The sequence below is a fragment of the Cervus canadensis genome, chromosome 7, assembly GCF_019320065.1.
Source record: "Cervus canadensis isolate Bull #8, Minnesota chromosome 7, ASM1932006v1, whole genome shotgun sequence".
Taxonomy (NCBI): Eukaryota; Metazoa; Chordata; class Mammalia; order Artiodactyla; family Cervidae; genus Cervus; species Cervus canadensis.
This window is the reverse complement of record NC_057392.1, coordinates 25744414-25761727: the sequence shown is the minus strand read 5'-3', so window position 1 is coordinate 25761727 and position 17314 is coordinate 25744414. Positions and strand designations below refer to the sequence as shown.

The 17314-nt window shown below is 44.3% G+C and overlaps 1 protein-coding gene and 1 long non-coding RNA gene across 2 annotated transcripts in view; one reads left to right on the top strand and one right to left on the bottom strand.

Annotated features, from left to right (window-relative positions):
- MORC3 (MORC family CW-type zinc finger 3) overlaps window positions 1-7258 on the bottom strand; it is a 41071-nt gene extending 33813 nt beyond the window's left edge. Inside the window, exon 1 of the mRNA XM_043474693.1 lies at window positions 7123-7258. Coding sequence (XP_043330628.1) covers window positions 7123-7161 — 39 coding nt within the window. The 5' untranslated portion in view covers window positions 7162-7258. The remainder of the gene's footprint in view (window positions 1-7122) is intronic.
- LOC122445466 lies at window positions 4869-16767 on the top strand. Its single transcript, XR_006270534.1, has 3 exons — window positions 4869-4893; window positions 12241-13253; window positions 14984-16767. It is a non-coding gene; the product is annotated as an uncharacterized LOC122445466 (long non-coding RNA).
- The last annotated feature ends 547 nt before the right edge of the window (window positions 16768-17314 follow it).

Below are 17314 nucleotides of genomic sequence, written 5' to 3'. Positions count from 1 at the left end.
AGAACCAGACATAGAACAACAGACTGGTTATTGGGAAAAGAGTATGTCAAGACTGAAAATTGTCACCTTGCTTATTTAACTTATATGTAGAGTACATCATGTGAAATAGCAGGCTGGATAACTCACAAGCTGGAATCACGATTGCCAGGAGATATATCAACAACCTCAAACATGCAGATGATACTATTCTAACGCAGAAAGTGAGGAGAACTAAAAAGCCTCTTGCTGAGGGTGAAAGAGGAGAGCAAAAAAGGTGGCTTAAAACTCAACATTCAAAAAACTAAAATCATGGCATGTAGTCACATCACTTCATGGTAAATAGGGAAACAATGGAAACAGAGACAGACTTTATCTTCTTGGGCTTCAAAATCACTGCAGGCAGTGACTGCAGCCATAAAATTAAAAGACACTTGCTCCTTGGAAGAAAAGTTATGACAAACCTAGGTAGCATATTAAAAAGCAGAGACATCACTCTGCTGACAAAGTCCGTATAGTCAAAGCTATGGTTTTTCTAGTAGTCATATACAGATGTGAGAACTAGACCAAAAAAAAGGCTGAGTGCCAAAGAATTCATGCTTTTCAAGTGTGGTGTTGGAGAAGACTCTTAAGAGTCCCTTGGAGAGCAAGGAGATCCAACCAGTCAATCCTAAAGAAAATCAACCCTGAATATTCACTGGAAGGACTGATGCTGAAACTCCAATACTCTGGCCACCTGATGCGCAGAGGTGACTCATTGGCAAAGACCCTAATGCCAAGAAAGACTGAGGGCAGGAGAAGAGGATGACAGAGGGTTTAGATGGTTGGATGGCATTACCAACTCAGTGGACATGAGTATGAACAAACTCCGGGAGATAGTGAAGGACAGGGAAGCCTGGTATGCTTCAGTCTATGGAGTCAGAAAGAGTTGGACATGACTTAGCGACTGAACAACAAAAATGGTGCAGCCACTGTGGAAAACAATATGGAGGGTCCTCAAAAAGTTAAATATAGATTTACCATATGATCTAGGAATTCTACTTTTAGGGATAAACTGAAAAGAACTGAAAGCAGGGTCTTCTTCCCCTTAATTGAAACATAGCTGATTTACAATGCTGTGATAGCCTCAGGTATACAGCAAGGTGATTCTGTCATATGTGTATCTCAAAGTGATTCTACATATATACATCCATACTTACACACACACAGATACTTTTTCAGATTCTTCTCTAGTACAGGTTATTATAAGATAGATATAATATAGCTCCCTGTGCTGCTATACAGTAGGTAGGTCCTTACTGTTTATTTTGTATACAGCAGTGAGAAGAGGGTCCTGAAGAGATACTTGCACACCTGTGAATAGAGCAGCATTATCCTAACAGCCAAAGTGAAAGCAACACAAATACCAATTGATGAACAAAATGTGGCACATTTGAATATACAGCAGAATGTTATTCAGCCTTAAAAGGGAAGGAAAATTTAGCACATGCTGCAACATGCATGAACCTCGAGGATGTTATGCTGAGCGGAATAAGTTAACCACAAAGAGACAAATGATGTATGATTCCACTTATATGATATACCCACAGATGTCAAATTCACAGAGGTTAAAATGGTGGCTGCCAGGAGCTGGTGGAAAGTGGAACAAAGAGTTATTTTTTCATGGGCTCAGAGTTTTAGCGTTGCAAGACGAAGGGTTCTGAGATTCGCTGTACAACGTGAATGTACATAACACTATTGAACGGCACACTTAAAATGGTTAGGACGGTAAATTTTATGTCATGTGTATTTTACCACAATAATAAACAAATAAAAACCAAGTGAGCAAACTGATCAATGTGACACTCCTATCTCCTGTCCCCTGCTGAGCTACCAGAAGAGCTAGCAGCTAGGATTATCTATGCCATGACCAGATGTAGAATTCCCCTCTGGAAAAAAGGAATGATTTCTAAAATTTTTATTTGGTTCTTTTACAATTGTACCATGCCACTCTGGACAGCATTTTCCCCCTCACTTAAAAAAAAAATTTATTTTAAAAGTCATTTTATTGTTGTTTAGTCGCTAAGTCGTGTCCGACTTTTTTGCAACCCTGTAGACTGTAGCCTGCCAGGGTCCTGGGTCCATGGAACTTTCCAGGCAAGAGTACTGGAGTGGGTTGCCATTTCCTTCTCCATGGGATCTTCCTGACCCAGGGATAGAACCTGAATCTCCTAAGCCACAAGGGAAGACAGATTTGGGGAATGATAATTCTTGCTTTTTGACTGCTTTCCCCCCCGCCCCGTTGTCCTATTGAACTCCTATTGGTAGGTGGATTCATTATCCCCGAGCCACCAGGGAAGCCCCAAAGTTATTCTAAACATCCTTATTTTCTGGTCTAACATTTTTATTCTCTAGGATCAACAGATTCTGACACAGCGTACTCCAACGACAAGCTGGCTCTTCCTACCTGATCAGCCAATACTGAAACCCACCGAATGACAAGCTCTACTCAGGTATGAACATCCAGCTGTTAGTGTTTCATCTGGAAACATAAGCACACTTGAGAATGTGTAAAATTAGAATAAAAAACACACAGTAAAAAGAACATGAAGAAGACAGAGGAAATGAACAAAAGAAAACTTCAAAAATACTATGAATAATACAGCCAGTGACAAGAACAAATATTTTGTTGAGATTTTCTAAAGACAGTGTTTCTAGAGAACAAGACAATGTTTCTAATAATTAAATACATGGTAAAAGGTAGGAGATCAAATAGAGAAAATCTCTCAAAAAGAAAAGAAAAAGCAATGAGAAGGAAAACAGAAGATGAACAAAAGCAGAAAAACAGACGGGAAATTGCTGTCAAAAATCTGAGAAAATTTCCCTGATATTATTACAGGTTTCTAGCCTAAGTACCAAAACAGTGTATTGCATGTGTGCTTAGTCACGCAGTTGTGTCCAACTCCTTGAGACCCCATGGACTGTAGCCCAGCCAGCTGCTCTGTCCATGGGGATTCTCCAGGCAAGAATACTGGAGTGGGTAGCCATTCCCTTCTCCCCACCCAGGGATCAAACCCAGGTCTCCCGCATTGCAGGTGGATTCTTCACCGACTCAGTCACCAGGGGAACCCCAATATAATGCATAGGACTCTACTAAACAATAAAGCATGCCTTGAAAATTCTGACAAGAAATCACTTCTAATCTAGAATTGCAAGCCCAGCCAAATTATATGTAAAGAAAGAGCAAGGGTAGCATAAATATATTTCCAAGAAAAGACACACAAATGTTCTTCCCATGTACTCTGTTCTCAAGAAGCTACACCAGTTTTTGGAAAAATGGACAGGCTTCACTGTTAACAGTAACAAAGACAGCAAATATTTGCTGAGTATTTATAGCACGCACAGGACCGTTATAAAAGACTTTTATGTGTATTGGCTCAGTTAATTTTTAAAGCAGCCCTTTTAGGTGGTAAGATGATTATTCTCTCTTCAGGTCACACATCCAGTTATCTGTCAGACTTTGAACCCAAGCAAATGGGCTCCAGAACCCATGCTCTCAGTCACTAAGCTACTGCTGGCGGTCAAGAGTAAACCCCAGAAGAGGAATATATGATGGGAAGGAGAAACAAAGGAAAGGGGAAGGAAATGTCCATAAAAATGATAAAGGGAAGTCGCCAACTCACAACTGAGCCAGCAAAAATGACAAAATTTGGGTGTGCTTGAACACATCTGGCAAAGATTTTCCAGTTCTCTGAAAGTGTGGATGAAAGAGTAATCAGTACAGAGAAAAACTAAGCAAACAAACACAAATCAATTACTAACTTCAAGGAAAACACAGAAGCTCCACAGCAAAGAAAAAGCAATCATAGTTTTGGCTGGCTCATGTCTGAATAATGCTAAGAGTGATAATAAATCATACGGTAATTCAACCAAAAGAAAAAGTGAACTGAAGAGTGTGCATATGTGTCACTTAAATCTATAGCAGGATTTCTGGAAAACAAAATGGTATCAGCATTTACTTAGAATCATGGAGGCAAAAAGCAAAAACTTAAGTTTTTGTTACTCTGCATTCCATTTCAGAATTTACAGACCTAGTGATTTTTTAAATTTGTACACATTACGGGTCACTTTATATTCTATGATTTTTGACAAACCCATAAATTCAGTAATTCCTAGCTCCACTCCTAATGCAAACATCTGAGAGCGATACCAAAGGGATGAGCAAACCTTCAAAACTGAAACTACTTATGGGAACTGAAATATCTATTTCACATAATTTTCATGATACGAAACATTATTCTTTGATCTTTTTTTCCCCCAACCATTTAAGGATCTTCTGCCATAAAAAAACAGGTGGCAGGCTGGATTTGGCCCATAAACCGCAGTTTGCCAACTCCTGTCCTAAAGCAACAGACCACTTGGAATACAGTCCAGAAGCTGCAGATACGAGATTTCCATCAGTGAGCTTCAAAACAGTCTGTATTACCCACAAAACAAAGATGTAGCACACGGACAGCTGCTACACCTCGAGAACCAGCTAACCACAGTGCCAGTCTCTCAAGACTGTACTGACCCTTATCTTTGCTCCCTTTGTCTTCTCAATCCTGAAGAGACAGAGACAGCAACTTGGGAGGGGCTGGGGAGTGGGGAAGAGAATCAAAGTGCAGAAATAGCAAGGGAAAGGGAAAAAAAAACAAAAACAACCCAGTTCCTCACCACAATTTTCCAGACCAGAATTAGGCCCAATCTGAGGGGAAGGAGAGGGCTTTAAGCTGAAGAGCTTCTCAAGTAGATTTAACAGTGCTAAAGTGCTTAGTCGCTCAGTCGTGTCAGGCTCTTTGCGACCCCATGGACCATAGCCCCCAGGCTATCTTGTCCATGGGGATTCTCCAGGCAAGGATAACCCGAGTGGGTTCCCAATCCGGGGACCAAACCCAGGTTCCCAGCATTGCTGGTGGATTCGTTACCATCTGAGCCACCGGGGAAGCCCGGTGATTAAACAGTGAAAGTGAAACTGAAGTCTCTCAGTCGTGTCTCTTTGTCACCCCATGGACTGCAGCCTGCCAGGCTCCTCCGTCCGTGACATTTTCCAGGGAAGAAACTGGAGTGAGTTGCCATTTCCTTCTCCAGAGGATCTTCCCCACCCAGGGATCAAACCCGGGTCTCCAACACTGCAGGCAGACTCTTTACTGTCTGAGCCACCAGGAAAGCCCAGATTAAACAGTGAAAGTGAAGTGAAGTCGCTCAGTCGTGTGGGACTCTTTGCAACCCTGTGGACTGTAGCCTACCAAGCTCCTCCACCCATGGGATTCTCCAGGCAAGAATACTGGAGTGGGCTGTCATTTCCTCCTCCAAGATTAAACAGTGCCTGAGGCTAACTGGAAAGCATTAGGATGTGCCCAGATTCACTGAGGTGAATTAGCAACAATAAGGCCAGTGGTAAGAAAGAATAAAGTTGCCCTCTGTATTCCATCTACTAAATACAAGCTCATTCAATAAACCACTTAGGAACCAAGGAGCCTTTATTAAAGATATGTAAAGAACGCTAATAAACCAATTAAAAGTTCCCCTCAAAAGAAACAAAATAGAAAAACGGGCAAGGAATGTGAAGGGTTTTTTTTTTTTTTTTAGGAAGGTTTCTTTTATCCCAAAATCAAAAGGGTGAATGAAGTGTGATAAACTTTCAGCTTCTCAGTCAAATGTAAAGTAAAATTTCACACTCATCAGGAAAAAACGTTAAAAGTCTGATGATAGCAGGGGGTCGGTTAGGAATCTCGCCAAATTAAAGTCAAAAGGCAAAAATATCATTTTAAAGCAATGGTATTACCATTCGACTTCCCTGTTGGCTCAGACGGTAAGGCGTCTACTACAACGCGAGAGACCTGTGTTCAATCCCTGGATCGAGAAGATCTCCTGGATTAGGAAATGGCAACCCACTCCAGTATTCCTGCCTGGAAAATCCCTTCGACGGAGGAGCCTGGTAGGCTACAGTCCACGGGGTCGCAGAGAGTCGGACAGGACTGAGCGACTTCACTCACTCATTACCATTCGAATAATGAGACTGGCAGAGCCATTCTCTGGCCGGAGGAAACACCCTGATGAGGAGAGGTATATTTTTGCATAACAAGGCCAACTTTTTCAGGAGAATCGGGCCGGGAGGGCATGCCCACACTCTTGAGGCAGCGAAATTTTCACTTATTGTGTGACTGCTCCCCCCCCACCAAAAAAAAGACGCACTAGTACAAAGCACACTCAAGGATTTCCAAGAGGCCGAGACGCTCCGGGAACGAGACACCGCCAGGAGACGAGACGGGGCAAACCGGGAGAGCTCGGTGACCACCTAGGAGCGATCTGGGCTCCCGAAGGATGCAGTGGAGGGAAAAGTGAAGTCGCTCAGTCGTGTCCGACTCTTGGCAACCCCGTGGGGCTGTACAGCCTACGAGGCTCCTCCGTCCATGAGATTTTCCAGGCAAGAGTACTGGACTGGGTTGCCATTCCCTCTCTCCAGGGCAATCTTCCCCACCCAGGGATCGAAGCCGGGCCTCCTGCATTGCGAGCGGACGCTCTGACCGTCTGAGCCACCCAGGGAAGCTAGAGGGAAGGCGGCAGGAATTGAAATGGATGAGGAAGACAAGTCCCAGCTCGCAGCACCCCGGGGCCCGCCGCCAGGAGGTCAAGGCCGCGGGGCATTTCTGGCCGCCGACGGCCACTCCCCCCGCACTCCGGGACGCCCCGAGGGTCCGCAGAGGCCGGGAAGGGGCCAGGGGCCCCCGCGGGCCGAGGGGCCGGCTGGCCGCCGAGGCCTCGCCCTCGGACGACAGCTGCAGAGCAAACCGGGGGAGGGAGCCAAGGAGGAGGGGCCGCGGCCCCGGCCCGCCCCGCCCCGAAGCCGCGGAGGCAAAACAGAAACCCAACGCCGAGGAAACGAAACTAGACGCGGCCCGGCCCGGCCCTGCCCGCCGCCGTCGCCGCCGAGCGTCTCAGCCGTCGGGAGCGATATGGCCGCCGCCGCCTGCCCCGGCCCCGCCGCGGCCCCAAGCCGCCGTGCCGGGCCGACGAGCCGCCCCCGCCCACCGCCGGCCTCCCCCCCGCCCCGCACCCCGCCTCGCTTGCCCGCCTGCCCGCCCTCCTGGGACACGGCCCGCTCCACCCCTCGCGGCTGCTCACCGCGCTGAGGCGGATCCCGCTGGGTGGCTGTGTCGCCATCTTGAGCGAGTTACAAAGCCAGGACCGGCCTCAGCCGCAATCAGACTGGGAGGCGGCTGCGGAGCGCCGAGGAGCCCGCGAGGCCCCGCCTGCTTCCGGGGCGGGCCGCGCGGGCTGACCCCGCCCCCCGACTTCCGCCTCCCGGCGCCTTGGAGTTGGGAGTGTAGGGCAGGTAAATTCCCCCGGGGGTTAAGGAAGCCGGGACAGCTGGAGTGGTGGGTGGGCTTCAGAATCCGGGCGGGGGCCCTGCAGAGTAAGGCGCATGCGTGAGGCTCAACCGGGTGACTGCAGTAACTGAACCTACAGACTTTGCCAAACAGTAATCGGTATTTTGTTGTTCACTCTCTCAGTCGTGTCCGACTGCGACCCCTTGGACTGCAGCACACCAGGCCTCCGTGTTCATCACCATCTCCCCGAGCTTGCTCAAACTCATGTCCATTGAGTCAGTGATGCTGCCATCACTGACCATCCAACCATCTGATCCTCTGTCGTCCCCTTCTCCTCCCGCCTTCAATCTTTCCCAACATCAGGGTCTCTTCCAATGAGTCGGCTCTTTGCATCAGGTGGCCAAAGGATTGGAGCTTCAACTTCAGCATCAGTCCTTCCAATGAATAGTAAGGGTTGATTTTCTTGGGGATTGACTGGTTTGATTTCCTTGCAGTCCAGGGGACTCTCAAGCATCTTCTCCAGCAGCACAGTTCGAAAGCCTCAGTTCTTTGGTGCTCAGCCTCCTTTATGGTCCAAATCTCACATCCGTACCTGACGACTGGAAAAATCGTAGCTTTGACTAAACGAACCTTTGTAGGCGTAGTAATGTCTCTTTTTTAATATGTTTTCTAGGTTTGTCATTGCTTTTCTTCCAAGGAGCAAGCATCTTTTAATTTCTTGGCTGCATTCACTGTCCACAGTGATTTTGAAGCCCAAGAAAATAAAGTCTGTCAGTTTCCTCATCTATTTGCCATGAAGTGATGGGACTGGATGACTGACATGATCTTAGTTTTCTGAATGTTGAGTTTTAAGCCAGCTTTCTCACTCTCTTCTTTCACCTTCATCAAGAGTCTCTTTAATTCCTCTTTGCTTCTGCCATAGTGTGGTGTCTTCTGCATATCTGAGGTTATTGATATTTCTCCTGATTAATTGATATTAATCAGTATGGAGGCTGCAAATAATAAAGAGCCCTGTCTGGGGTCTTGGGAATTACAACTGGGGATACACAGGTTCTAGCAAAATAGAAAGTTTGGGGAAGAGAAAGAGTCCCGGGGGTTATAAAGGCAAAATCCACAAGTTTTGTTAAAGTTGTATTGCAGGAATTATGATTGACTTTGGTAGTAAAAGGAAATATTCGTCTTTAAGGGATGGATTTGTCACCAGTTATTTAGGGTATGGGCCGGATAAGTATCTTGAATTTCTGCAACCCTGTGCAAATGTTCTGAATATCTTTGTTAGACGATAAGTGGTCAAAAGGTCAGATTCAATCTGGGCAGAGACATAAGTCACTTCTCAGTGGCCTCTGGCTCCACTCTAGAGAGTTCTTTTAGCAGTACAAAACTGATTCTTTTTTGATTTTCCTTTTGCAACCTGAGGTCCCCAAGTTTGAAGACAGGTGCCATGGGTGTTGGTGACCCAAAAAGGTGCACTTGAAGTGCTTGACTGGACTGGACATGAATTACACTGAAGAAAGCTATCACATGCCTGCCAGTGTCATCATGTTGTGAAACCTTAATGAAATGAGGTGACTCAGATGGTAAAGAATCTGCCTGCAAGACAGGAGACCTGGGTTCAATCCTTGGGTCGGGAAGATCCCCTGGAGAAGGGAATGGCTACCCAATCCAGTATTCTCACCTGGAGAATCCCATGGACGGAGAAGCCTGGTGGGCTACAGTCTATGGGGTCGCAAAGAGTTGGATATGACTGAGTGACTAACACTTAATGAGATGAAGATTTGTACTTTGGGGATTTACCCTGAAAATTATCACCCTTCATTCTGATAAAAAAGAGTCCTTTCTCATACGCAGTTTAGTACTTTTGCTCCTGTATCTATATCAACCTTGAGCTGGGCCTTGGGCTAATTAGCAGGATATAGAAATGAGTAAGTTGGGACTTCCCTGGTGGTCCAGGGGTTAAGCCTCCGAGATTCCTCTGTAGGGGGCAGGAATTCCATCCTGGGTGGGAAACTAAGATCCTGCTTGCAGAGCAGCCAAAGAAAAATGAAAGAAATGGATAAGTCAAGAGCTGTCAGATACCGCAGTTAAAGAAAGAGTTAAAAGGTTTTTCTTAAAATATTCACTGCGGTTTTTAAAAAATACTTATTTGGCTGTGCCAGGTCTTACTTGTGGCATGCGGGATCTTTAGTTGCAGCATGTGAACTGTTGGTGCAGCATGTGGGATCTAGTTCCCTGACGGGGATGAAACCCAGGCCTCTGCATTGGGATCGCAGAGTCCTAGACCCAGGACCATCAGGGAAATCCTCATTGCATCTTTATAATTGTAAAAGAAATACATTTGCTTTGTAAAATTCAAATAACATGGAAATATAAAACATAACATTTACCCCAATCCGTTTACTGGAACATGTGAATTTGGTATACATTACTCCATATTTACTATATGCTAAATACATATGCTAAATACTGTTTACAGTGTGGAACTAGACATTACATACTCCTCTGCAACTTGTGTTTTTGTTTTATTTAATTATTTCAGTTTGAGATTTGTAAGTGCCCAAATAGTTTTGAATAAATGAACAAAGGAGGAAATGTTAAAAACAAACAGGACTTTCCTGGTGGTCCAGTGGTTAAGAATCTGCCTGCCGATGCAGGGGACTATCCCTGGTCCTGGAAGATCCCAAATGCCACGAGATATCTAGCCCATGTGGTGTCCTAACGCCCATGCTCTGAAATAAGCCACTGCCATGAGAAGCCCAAGTATTGCAATTAGAGAGTAGCCCCTGCTCACCACAATGAGAGAAAGCCTGCACACAGTAACCAAGATACAACACAGCCAAAAATAAGTAAATAAAATTAACAACAACAACACAGAACACCCTGTGCTCTGTTGTTACCCTTACTATTGACCACTGTGTTCTCGATTGGAAAAAAGAAATGCACAATCTAAAAGTTAAGAATTATGTTTTATTCAATGGACACACTGAGGACCGAGGCCAAGAAGACAGCCTCTCAGACTCTGAGGGACTGTTCTGAAGATGTAACGGTGGAGCTAGGATAGAGAGGGGTTTTTGCAAAACACCTAGGAAGTCAGAGTGTCAAAAGATTACAGTTAATCGACAGAAGATGAGATGGTTGGATGGCATCACTGACTCGATGGATATGAGTTTGAGCAAGCTCTGGGAGTTTGAGTTTCAGCAAGCCCTGGGAATTGGTGATGGACACGGAAGCCTGGCATGCTGCAGTCCATAGGGTCGCAAAGAGTCAGACACGACTGAGCGACTGAACTGAAAGAAAACCAATCATCTCAAGTTAGTGAAAGTGCTTTTCTAGATATGGGAAGAGGCAAGAATCTGGGCTTATTGAAATCAACCCTTTGATGTGTACGTTAACTATGTAGGGCCAGCATCCTATTTTCCCCCATCCTGGGTGTGCAGTGGCTGATGACTTGATGGCCACAACATCCTTTCTTTACTGATACAGCAGGTAACATTCTGTGTCCACAGGATAAATGGCATGTGAAACACCTAAGTGAGAATGCTAGTTAATATCATTTGCAGTGCTCTGGACTGGATAATTTCTCAGTTCCTTCAGGTTTAAGATCATATTATTACAATAGAGGCACTTTTATCAGCTGTTTATTGAGAACTTACTTTGTGTCTATCAAAGTGAGAGGTCCTAGAACGCAGTGATGAGTGAAACAGAGGTTTCCATTCCTGTGGAATCTACAGTCTCTTGGCTGTTTATTCAATAAGTTGCAGCCCATTTGTTGTGAGATCAATTTGGTGTCAACTAGCACTTTGTTAAAAAAAAAAAAAGGAAGACTAGAATAGCATACTGCAGTGTCTGCCTGGGCTCAAATCCAAGTTATTCATTTATGAACCATGTGATGTTTGGCAATGTGAATTTTGAAATGAGATTAGCCTGGATTATCCGGATGTGCCCTAGATGCGATCACAAGTGTCTTTATAAGACAGGCAGAGGGAGACTTGGTCACAGAAGGCCACTTGAGCACTGAAGCATCTCTCTAGAGACTTGAAGATGCTATGTGGCTGGATCGGAAAGTGGAGAAGGGCCATGAACCAAAGAATGCAGGTACTGTAGCTTCAGAAGCTAGAAAGGCAAGGAAACCCCATTCTAGAGTCCCTAGAGTTTACAGAGAGAACGAGTCTCTGCAGACACCTTGGTTTCAGCTTGTTTTGGACCTCTGGCTTCCAGAACTCTAGGAGAATACATTCCTGCAGTTTGAAGACACTAAATTACAGTAATTTGTTAGAACAGCAACAGGAATAGACAGTAGTCTATTCATGTAGAAGCTAATACTTAACTGTACATACAAATTGTTGCCTCCCCACCCCAAAAGTTTTTTAACCCAGTTGTGCATACTGCGGAGTTCTGCATTCTCAAGGCTTACTCATATGAAAGAAATGTGAGGTAGACATGTATGGGCTAAACTTAAACCATGTTGGTGTAAAAGGGGCTTTTTCAGGAAAGTAAATGCTTTTGCTTATGTCAGATGAACTCAAGCTGGCTTGGAAATCTGTTTTTTTTTTAAAATGTCAAAGCTGAGGTTGATATGATTTTAATGGTAAAAACTACCTTCTTTGGGGAGTGCTGAATGTTTGTATCCCCCATCCCCCGCCAAAAATCCATGTTACCTAGCCCGCCCCATGTGATGGCATTTGGAGGTGGGGCCTTTGGGAGGGTAATTAGGTCAAGAGGGTGGATCCCTCATTAATGGGATTGAAAGTGTGAAAATGTTAGCCACTCAGTCCAGCTGAGTCCAGCTGTTTACAACCCCATAGACTGTAGCCCGCCAAGCTCCTCTGCCCATGGAATTCTCCAGGTGAGAATACTGGAGTGGATTGCCATTCCCTTCTCCAGGGGATCTTCCCGACCTCGGGATTGAACCTAGGTCTCCTGCATTGCAGGAAGATTCTTTACCATCTGAGCTGCCAGAGAAGCCCATGAATGGGATTAGAGTCTTTGTAAAAGAGACACTATAGAGATGCCTCAACCAACCCTCTGTTATGTGAGGACACAGCAGGTAGAACCAAGAAAGTGCTGGGGTTTTTTGGCCACACACACAGCTTGTGGGATCTTAGTTCTGTGACCAGGGGTTGAACCCAGACCCTGGGCAGATGAGAGTGCCAAGTCCTAACCACTGGACCACTGGGAAATTTCCAAGGTGCTTTGACCTTGGACTTCCCAATTACAGAGTTGTGAGAAATGAGTTTATTGTTTAAACCACCCAATCTGTGGTGTCAGCAGCCCAAACTAAGAAAAGAGAAATTTTAAAATTGCATACAAGAGTAAGAATATCGGAATAGAGTAAAATTTCCCACTGACCTAAATCAAACACAATATGAAAACTGGTTGCTTTCATAAACTTACACAGCTATGCATCTTGACTTCCATGGACTATATCTCAGAGATCCTTCCATCGCTGTACATGAAAAACTTAATCACATTATTTTACAGTTTCCTAACATTTTATTATATTGTGTGGTCATTCATTTAGCCACTCTCCTACTGGTGGACACACTGAGGTTGTTGCCAAACTTCTTGCTATTATCAATATTTACATGAATAACTTGTACATAAGTCATTTTGCACATATGCATTTATGTCAGATAAATTCCTGGCAGTAGAATTGTGGAATCAAAAATATACACGTGGCTTGCAGGATCATAGTCCCCCCAACCAGGGATTGAACCCGCCCCCTACAGTAGAAGCACAGAGTCTTAACCGCTGGACTGCCAGGGAAGTCTCCATCCGTTTTTACTTTTGGTAAAAATTGCCCGCACTTTCTCCACAGAACTTGTACCAATCTATATTCTATAGCAATGGAGGGGAGATGCTGTTCACCTATAATTGATGTTGGCTGCAATGGTCACTAATACCTCAGAGCAATGTTTTTCTCATATTGTAAGTATGGGTATCTTTATACATTTGTAAAAGCCAATTGTGTGTGGGTCCATGTACTCCCTATTTATATCTGTTGCCCATATTTCTATTTCTTTTGATCATTCTTTCAGTACTGAAGAAATTAGCCCTTTGTAATATTTCTCAAATATTTTTCTGTCTGCCGTCTTTTACTTTGCTTCTGATGATTTTTGTTGTGCAGAGTTTTAAAAAATGTTTTTATATAGCCAAAACTTATAGAACTTTCTCTTAGGCACCTAGAGTTTATGTTCATTTAAGAAAGATCATCCAAAAAAAAAGAAAAAAGAAAAATCATCTATCTTCATTGTTGTCTTGTTTTTATAAATATCTTTTCTTCATTCCTTCTAGCATTTTCATGTTTTCTTCATGGTTTCCAATCTTTGATCTGTTTGGGATTTATTTTGGTGAAAGATGTGAGAGATGAATACAACTTATTTTCCTCCTATTGGGTACCCAGTTCTCCCAACACCGTTTGTTGAATAAGACACCTTTCTTTCCTGCTACAGTTTGAAGTACCACCTTTATTACATGTTAAACTTTTCTGTGTGTTTTGGTCCATTGATGGACTTGCTAGTTTAGTCCTATTGATCTCTCATCCATTTCTGCACTGGTACCAATTATTTTAGCTTTATAATATAAAGATCTGAGGTTAGTTCTCTCAACTCTTCAATAAGTTAAAATTTATAACTTGATGATGTTGAATTTCCTCTCCAAGATCTAGTAAATCTTCCCTTTAGCTCCAAGTCTTCTTGTCTGCTTTGGTAGTGTTGTCTTCAAGGAGCTCTTATAAAGTTTTTTTCTCCCCCTATTTTATTATTGTTGTTATTGGAAGAGAGATTTCATCTATCTCATAACAGGTCACATATATATATATTACATTGATATCAAAAAACTATATTGATGTGTACATATTAACTTTTTTTTTCTGGCTGTGCCACAGAGCATGTGAGATCTTCATTCTCTGACCAAGGATCGAACCCAGGCCCCCTGTAGTCCAAGTGTGGATTCTTAACTACTGGACCACCAGGGAAGTCCCCATGTTAACTTTCTATTGAATTTATTGCCTTTAGGCCATTCATACCATTCATCTGGCCACAAGCTCCACCGCCCCCACCCCCACCCCCAACAGTATTAAACAACTTGTCTTTTTCCTGATGGGATGTATATTGATAGCCTGGCTTAGCTTCAGAAACAAACAGAAAATAATTGGAAGGAAAATATGGGACAATATACAATCAAGGGCAGTCGGTCACGGTAGTGCCTTTACTACAACACAAACCTCCCTGAGCAGCGTGGTTACTGCACGGTCAAGTGCCCCCTCTCCATTCGGTATGGAAGCGTTTGGTTGTCCACGTCCACGGGTCCAGGAAGAATTAAGCATGAGCCTGGTGAAGTCAGAGTGGGCGGTCCTCACAGCTGGGTTGGGCTGACTGTGTCATCGGGCAGTGCTGGGACCAGCAGGATACGGTGGGGAAAACCCGCCAAGCATAGGACCCTCCTGTGTCCACACAGGGGGGTCATGGGAATCTCAGCGAGGGGATTCTTAAGCGTGATGGAGAGGCCAAGATCGGGGCAGAAAACCCACTGTTCCCTGAGCCCACACTCTCTATAGTCCTACAGACTGATTCATTCAAACTTAGTTTCACTTCCTGTTTTTCTTCCTCCTAGCAGCATCTTGGGCAGATAAGTCAACCTTTCTGTTCTCCATTTAGCTCTCTGCCGTCTGCCCGTAGATGCCAGACACTGAAGATGCCAGGAACCGAAGATATAGGCTCTGTCTTTTCCACAAAATGGCACTTGCCTTGGACCACTTATGGGCACTACGTTATTGGGTGTTTTCATAGGGTCCCTCTGGGAAGGTGCCTTGCTGAGCCTGAGGAGATGTAGAAAGAAGCAGGACTGGGGAGCTTGGATCTCAAAGACGGGCGCCTGTATATCTATTGAATAAAACCAACAAATGACTTGAGTTGGTCTTTGCCAGGTGAAAAGAGGAAAACAGTATCAAGTGGATGAAACAACATATGTAAGAAATGCAGCAAATGAGAAATCCCAAGTGGTTGGAGGAGACAGGAGAGAGAGCTAAGGCCTTCAGGAGGCTAGAAACCCCATCAGGCATCAAGAGTTTAAACCTTAAAACAAAAATTTTTTTTTAATGTGGGCCATTTTTCAACTCATTATTGAGTTTGTTACAATATTGCTTCTGTTTTACTGTTTTATGTTTTTGGTTTCTTGGCCACAAGTCAGGTGGGATATCAGCTTCCCAACAAGGATTGAACCTCCACACCCTGCATTAGAAGGCAAAGTCTTAACTACTGGACTACCAGAGAAGTCCCAACAATCATTATTACAATTTCAATTTAGGGTAAAATGTGAAGCAACTTCTTTTTCTAAAGCTGAAACATTGAAGGGCAAGTTTGTCCTTATTATTCCACCTCCCACCTGCTTCTGGTTGACTTTGGGTCAGGGGAAACTTGGGCTGGTACAAATGCTTGTTCACCAGATAAGGTGGGGCCCGGGCTGTCTCCCCTCCCCTCACTTTAAATTCACAGTATTTTTGTTTAAAATTATTATTGTGGTATTATGTACAAAGCATAAAATTTATCATTTTACCCTTGGGTGGACGATTCAGCAACATTAATTACATTTACATTGTTGTGCAACTGTCAATAGCATCCATCTCCAGAACTTTCTCAATCCTAACTGCAATTTTGTACCCACTGAACACTAATTCCTCAGTTCTTCCTCCTCCAGCCCCTGGCAACCACCATTCTGTTTCCTTTTTCTATGAATTTGACTATTTCAGGTTCCTCATGTAAGTGGAATCATATTTGTCCTTTTGTAACTGGTTTATTTCATGTCCTCAAGGTTCATGCATGTTGTAGCTCGTGTCCGAATTTCATTCCCTTTTAAGGCTGAATAATCTTCCACTGTGTGTTTATACCATGTTTATCCATTCATCCATTGATGGACATACAGGTTATTTCCACCTCTCAGCTATTGTGGATAATGCTGCCACAGATGTGGGTGTGCAAGTATCTGTTCGTGACGCTGCTTTCAGTTTTTACTGGAATTTCTGGATCACAGGGTAATTCTATCTTAAATTCTTTGAGGGACTCTCTTCCTAGACCCGATTTTAAAGTCCATTTCCCCCTTGGTTTGAAGGTAGGCAGACTGATTTAGATAGAGTACCACTTGGAAAGAGCTACCAGTTTAGGATGAAAAGGAACCAGGCAAGCTTCAGCCCTGCGGGCTTCCTCCTTGTTTCCGTAAGAGCCATCATCTCTGTGAACTCATTGCTCTGCAAACTAGTTCACTCATTTCTCTACGAGTGGTCCGGGAAGCACTGGCGTCAAAATTAACTTAGGACAGACTTCCCTGTGGTTCAGTGGACAGGAGTCTGCCTGCCAGTGCTGGGGTCCCTGGTTCAATCCCTGGTCTGAGAAGATTCCACATGCTGTGGAGCAACTAAACCTGTGCGCCACAACTCCTGAGCCTGTGTGCTGCAAATACTGAAGCCCATGTGCCTAGAGCCTATGCTCTGCAACAAGAGAAGCCCCCACAGTGAGAAGCCCACACAGCGCCCCTGATCACCAAGATACCACTGTAGTGACTGTCACAATGTCCAGTTGCCCCTTGGTGTAGAATGGACTCCTTTGCTGGTCCAGGTCCACATGACCACAGTCTCTCCTTTGATGGTGTTACTTTTCCATGTTTGTGGATTCATGTAGTCAAAGCTATGGTTTTTCCAGTAATCATGTACAGATGTGATGTGGACCATAAAGAAAGCTGAGCACCGAAGAATTGTTGCTTTCGAATTGTGATGCTAGAGAAAACTCTTTGAGAGTCCCTTGGAGAACAAGGAGATCAAGCTAGTCAATCCTAAAGGAAATCAACACTGAATGTTCCTTGGAAGGACTGATGCTGAAGCTCTGATACTTTGGCCACCTGATTCAAAGAGCTGACTCATTGGAAAAGAACTTGGTGCTGGGAAAGACTGAAGGCAGGAGAACAGTGGGTGACAGAGGATGAGATGGTTGGATGGC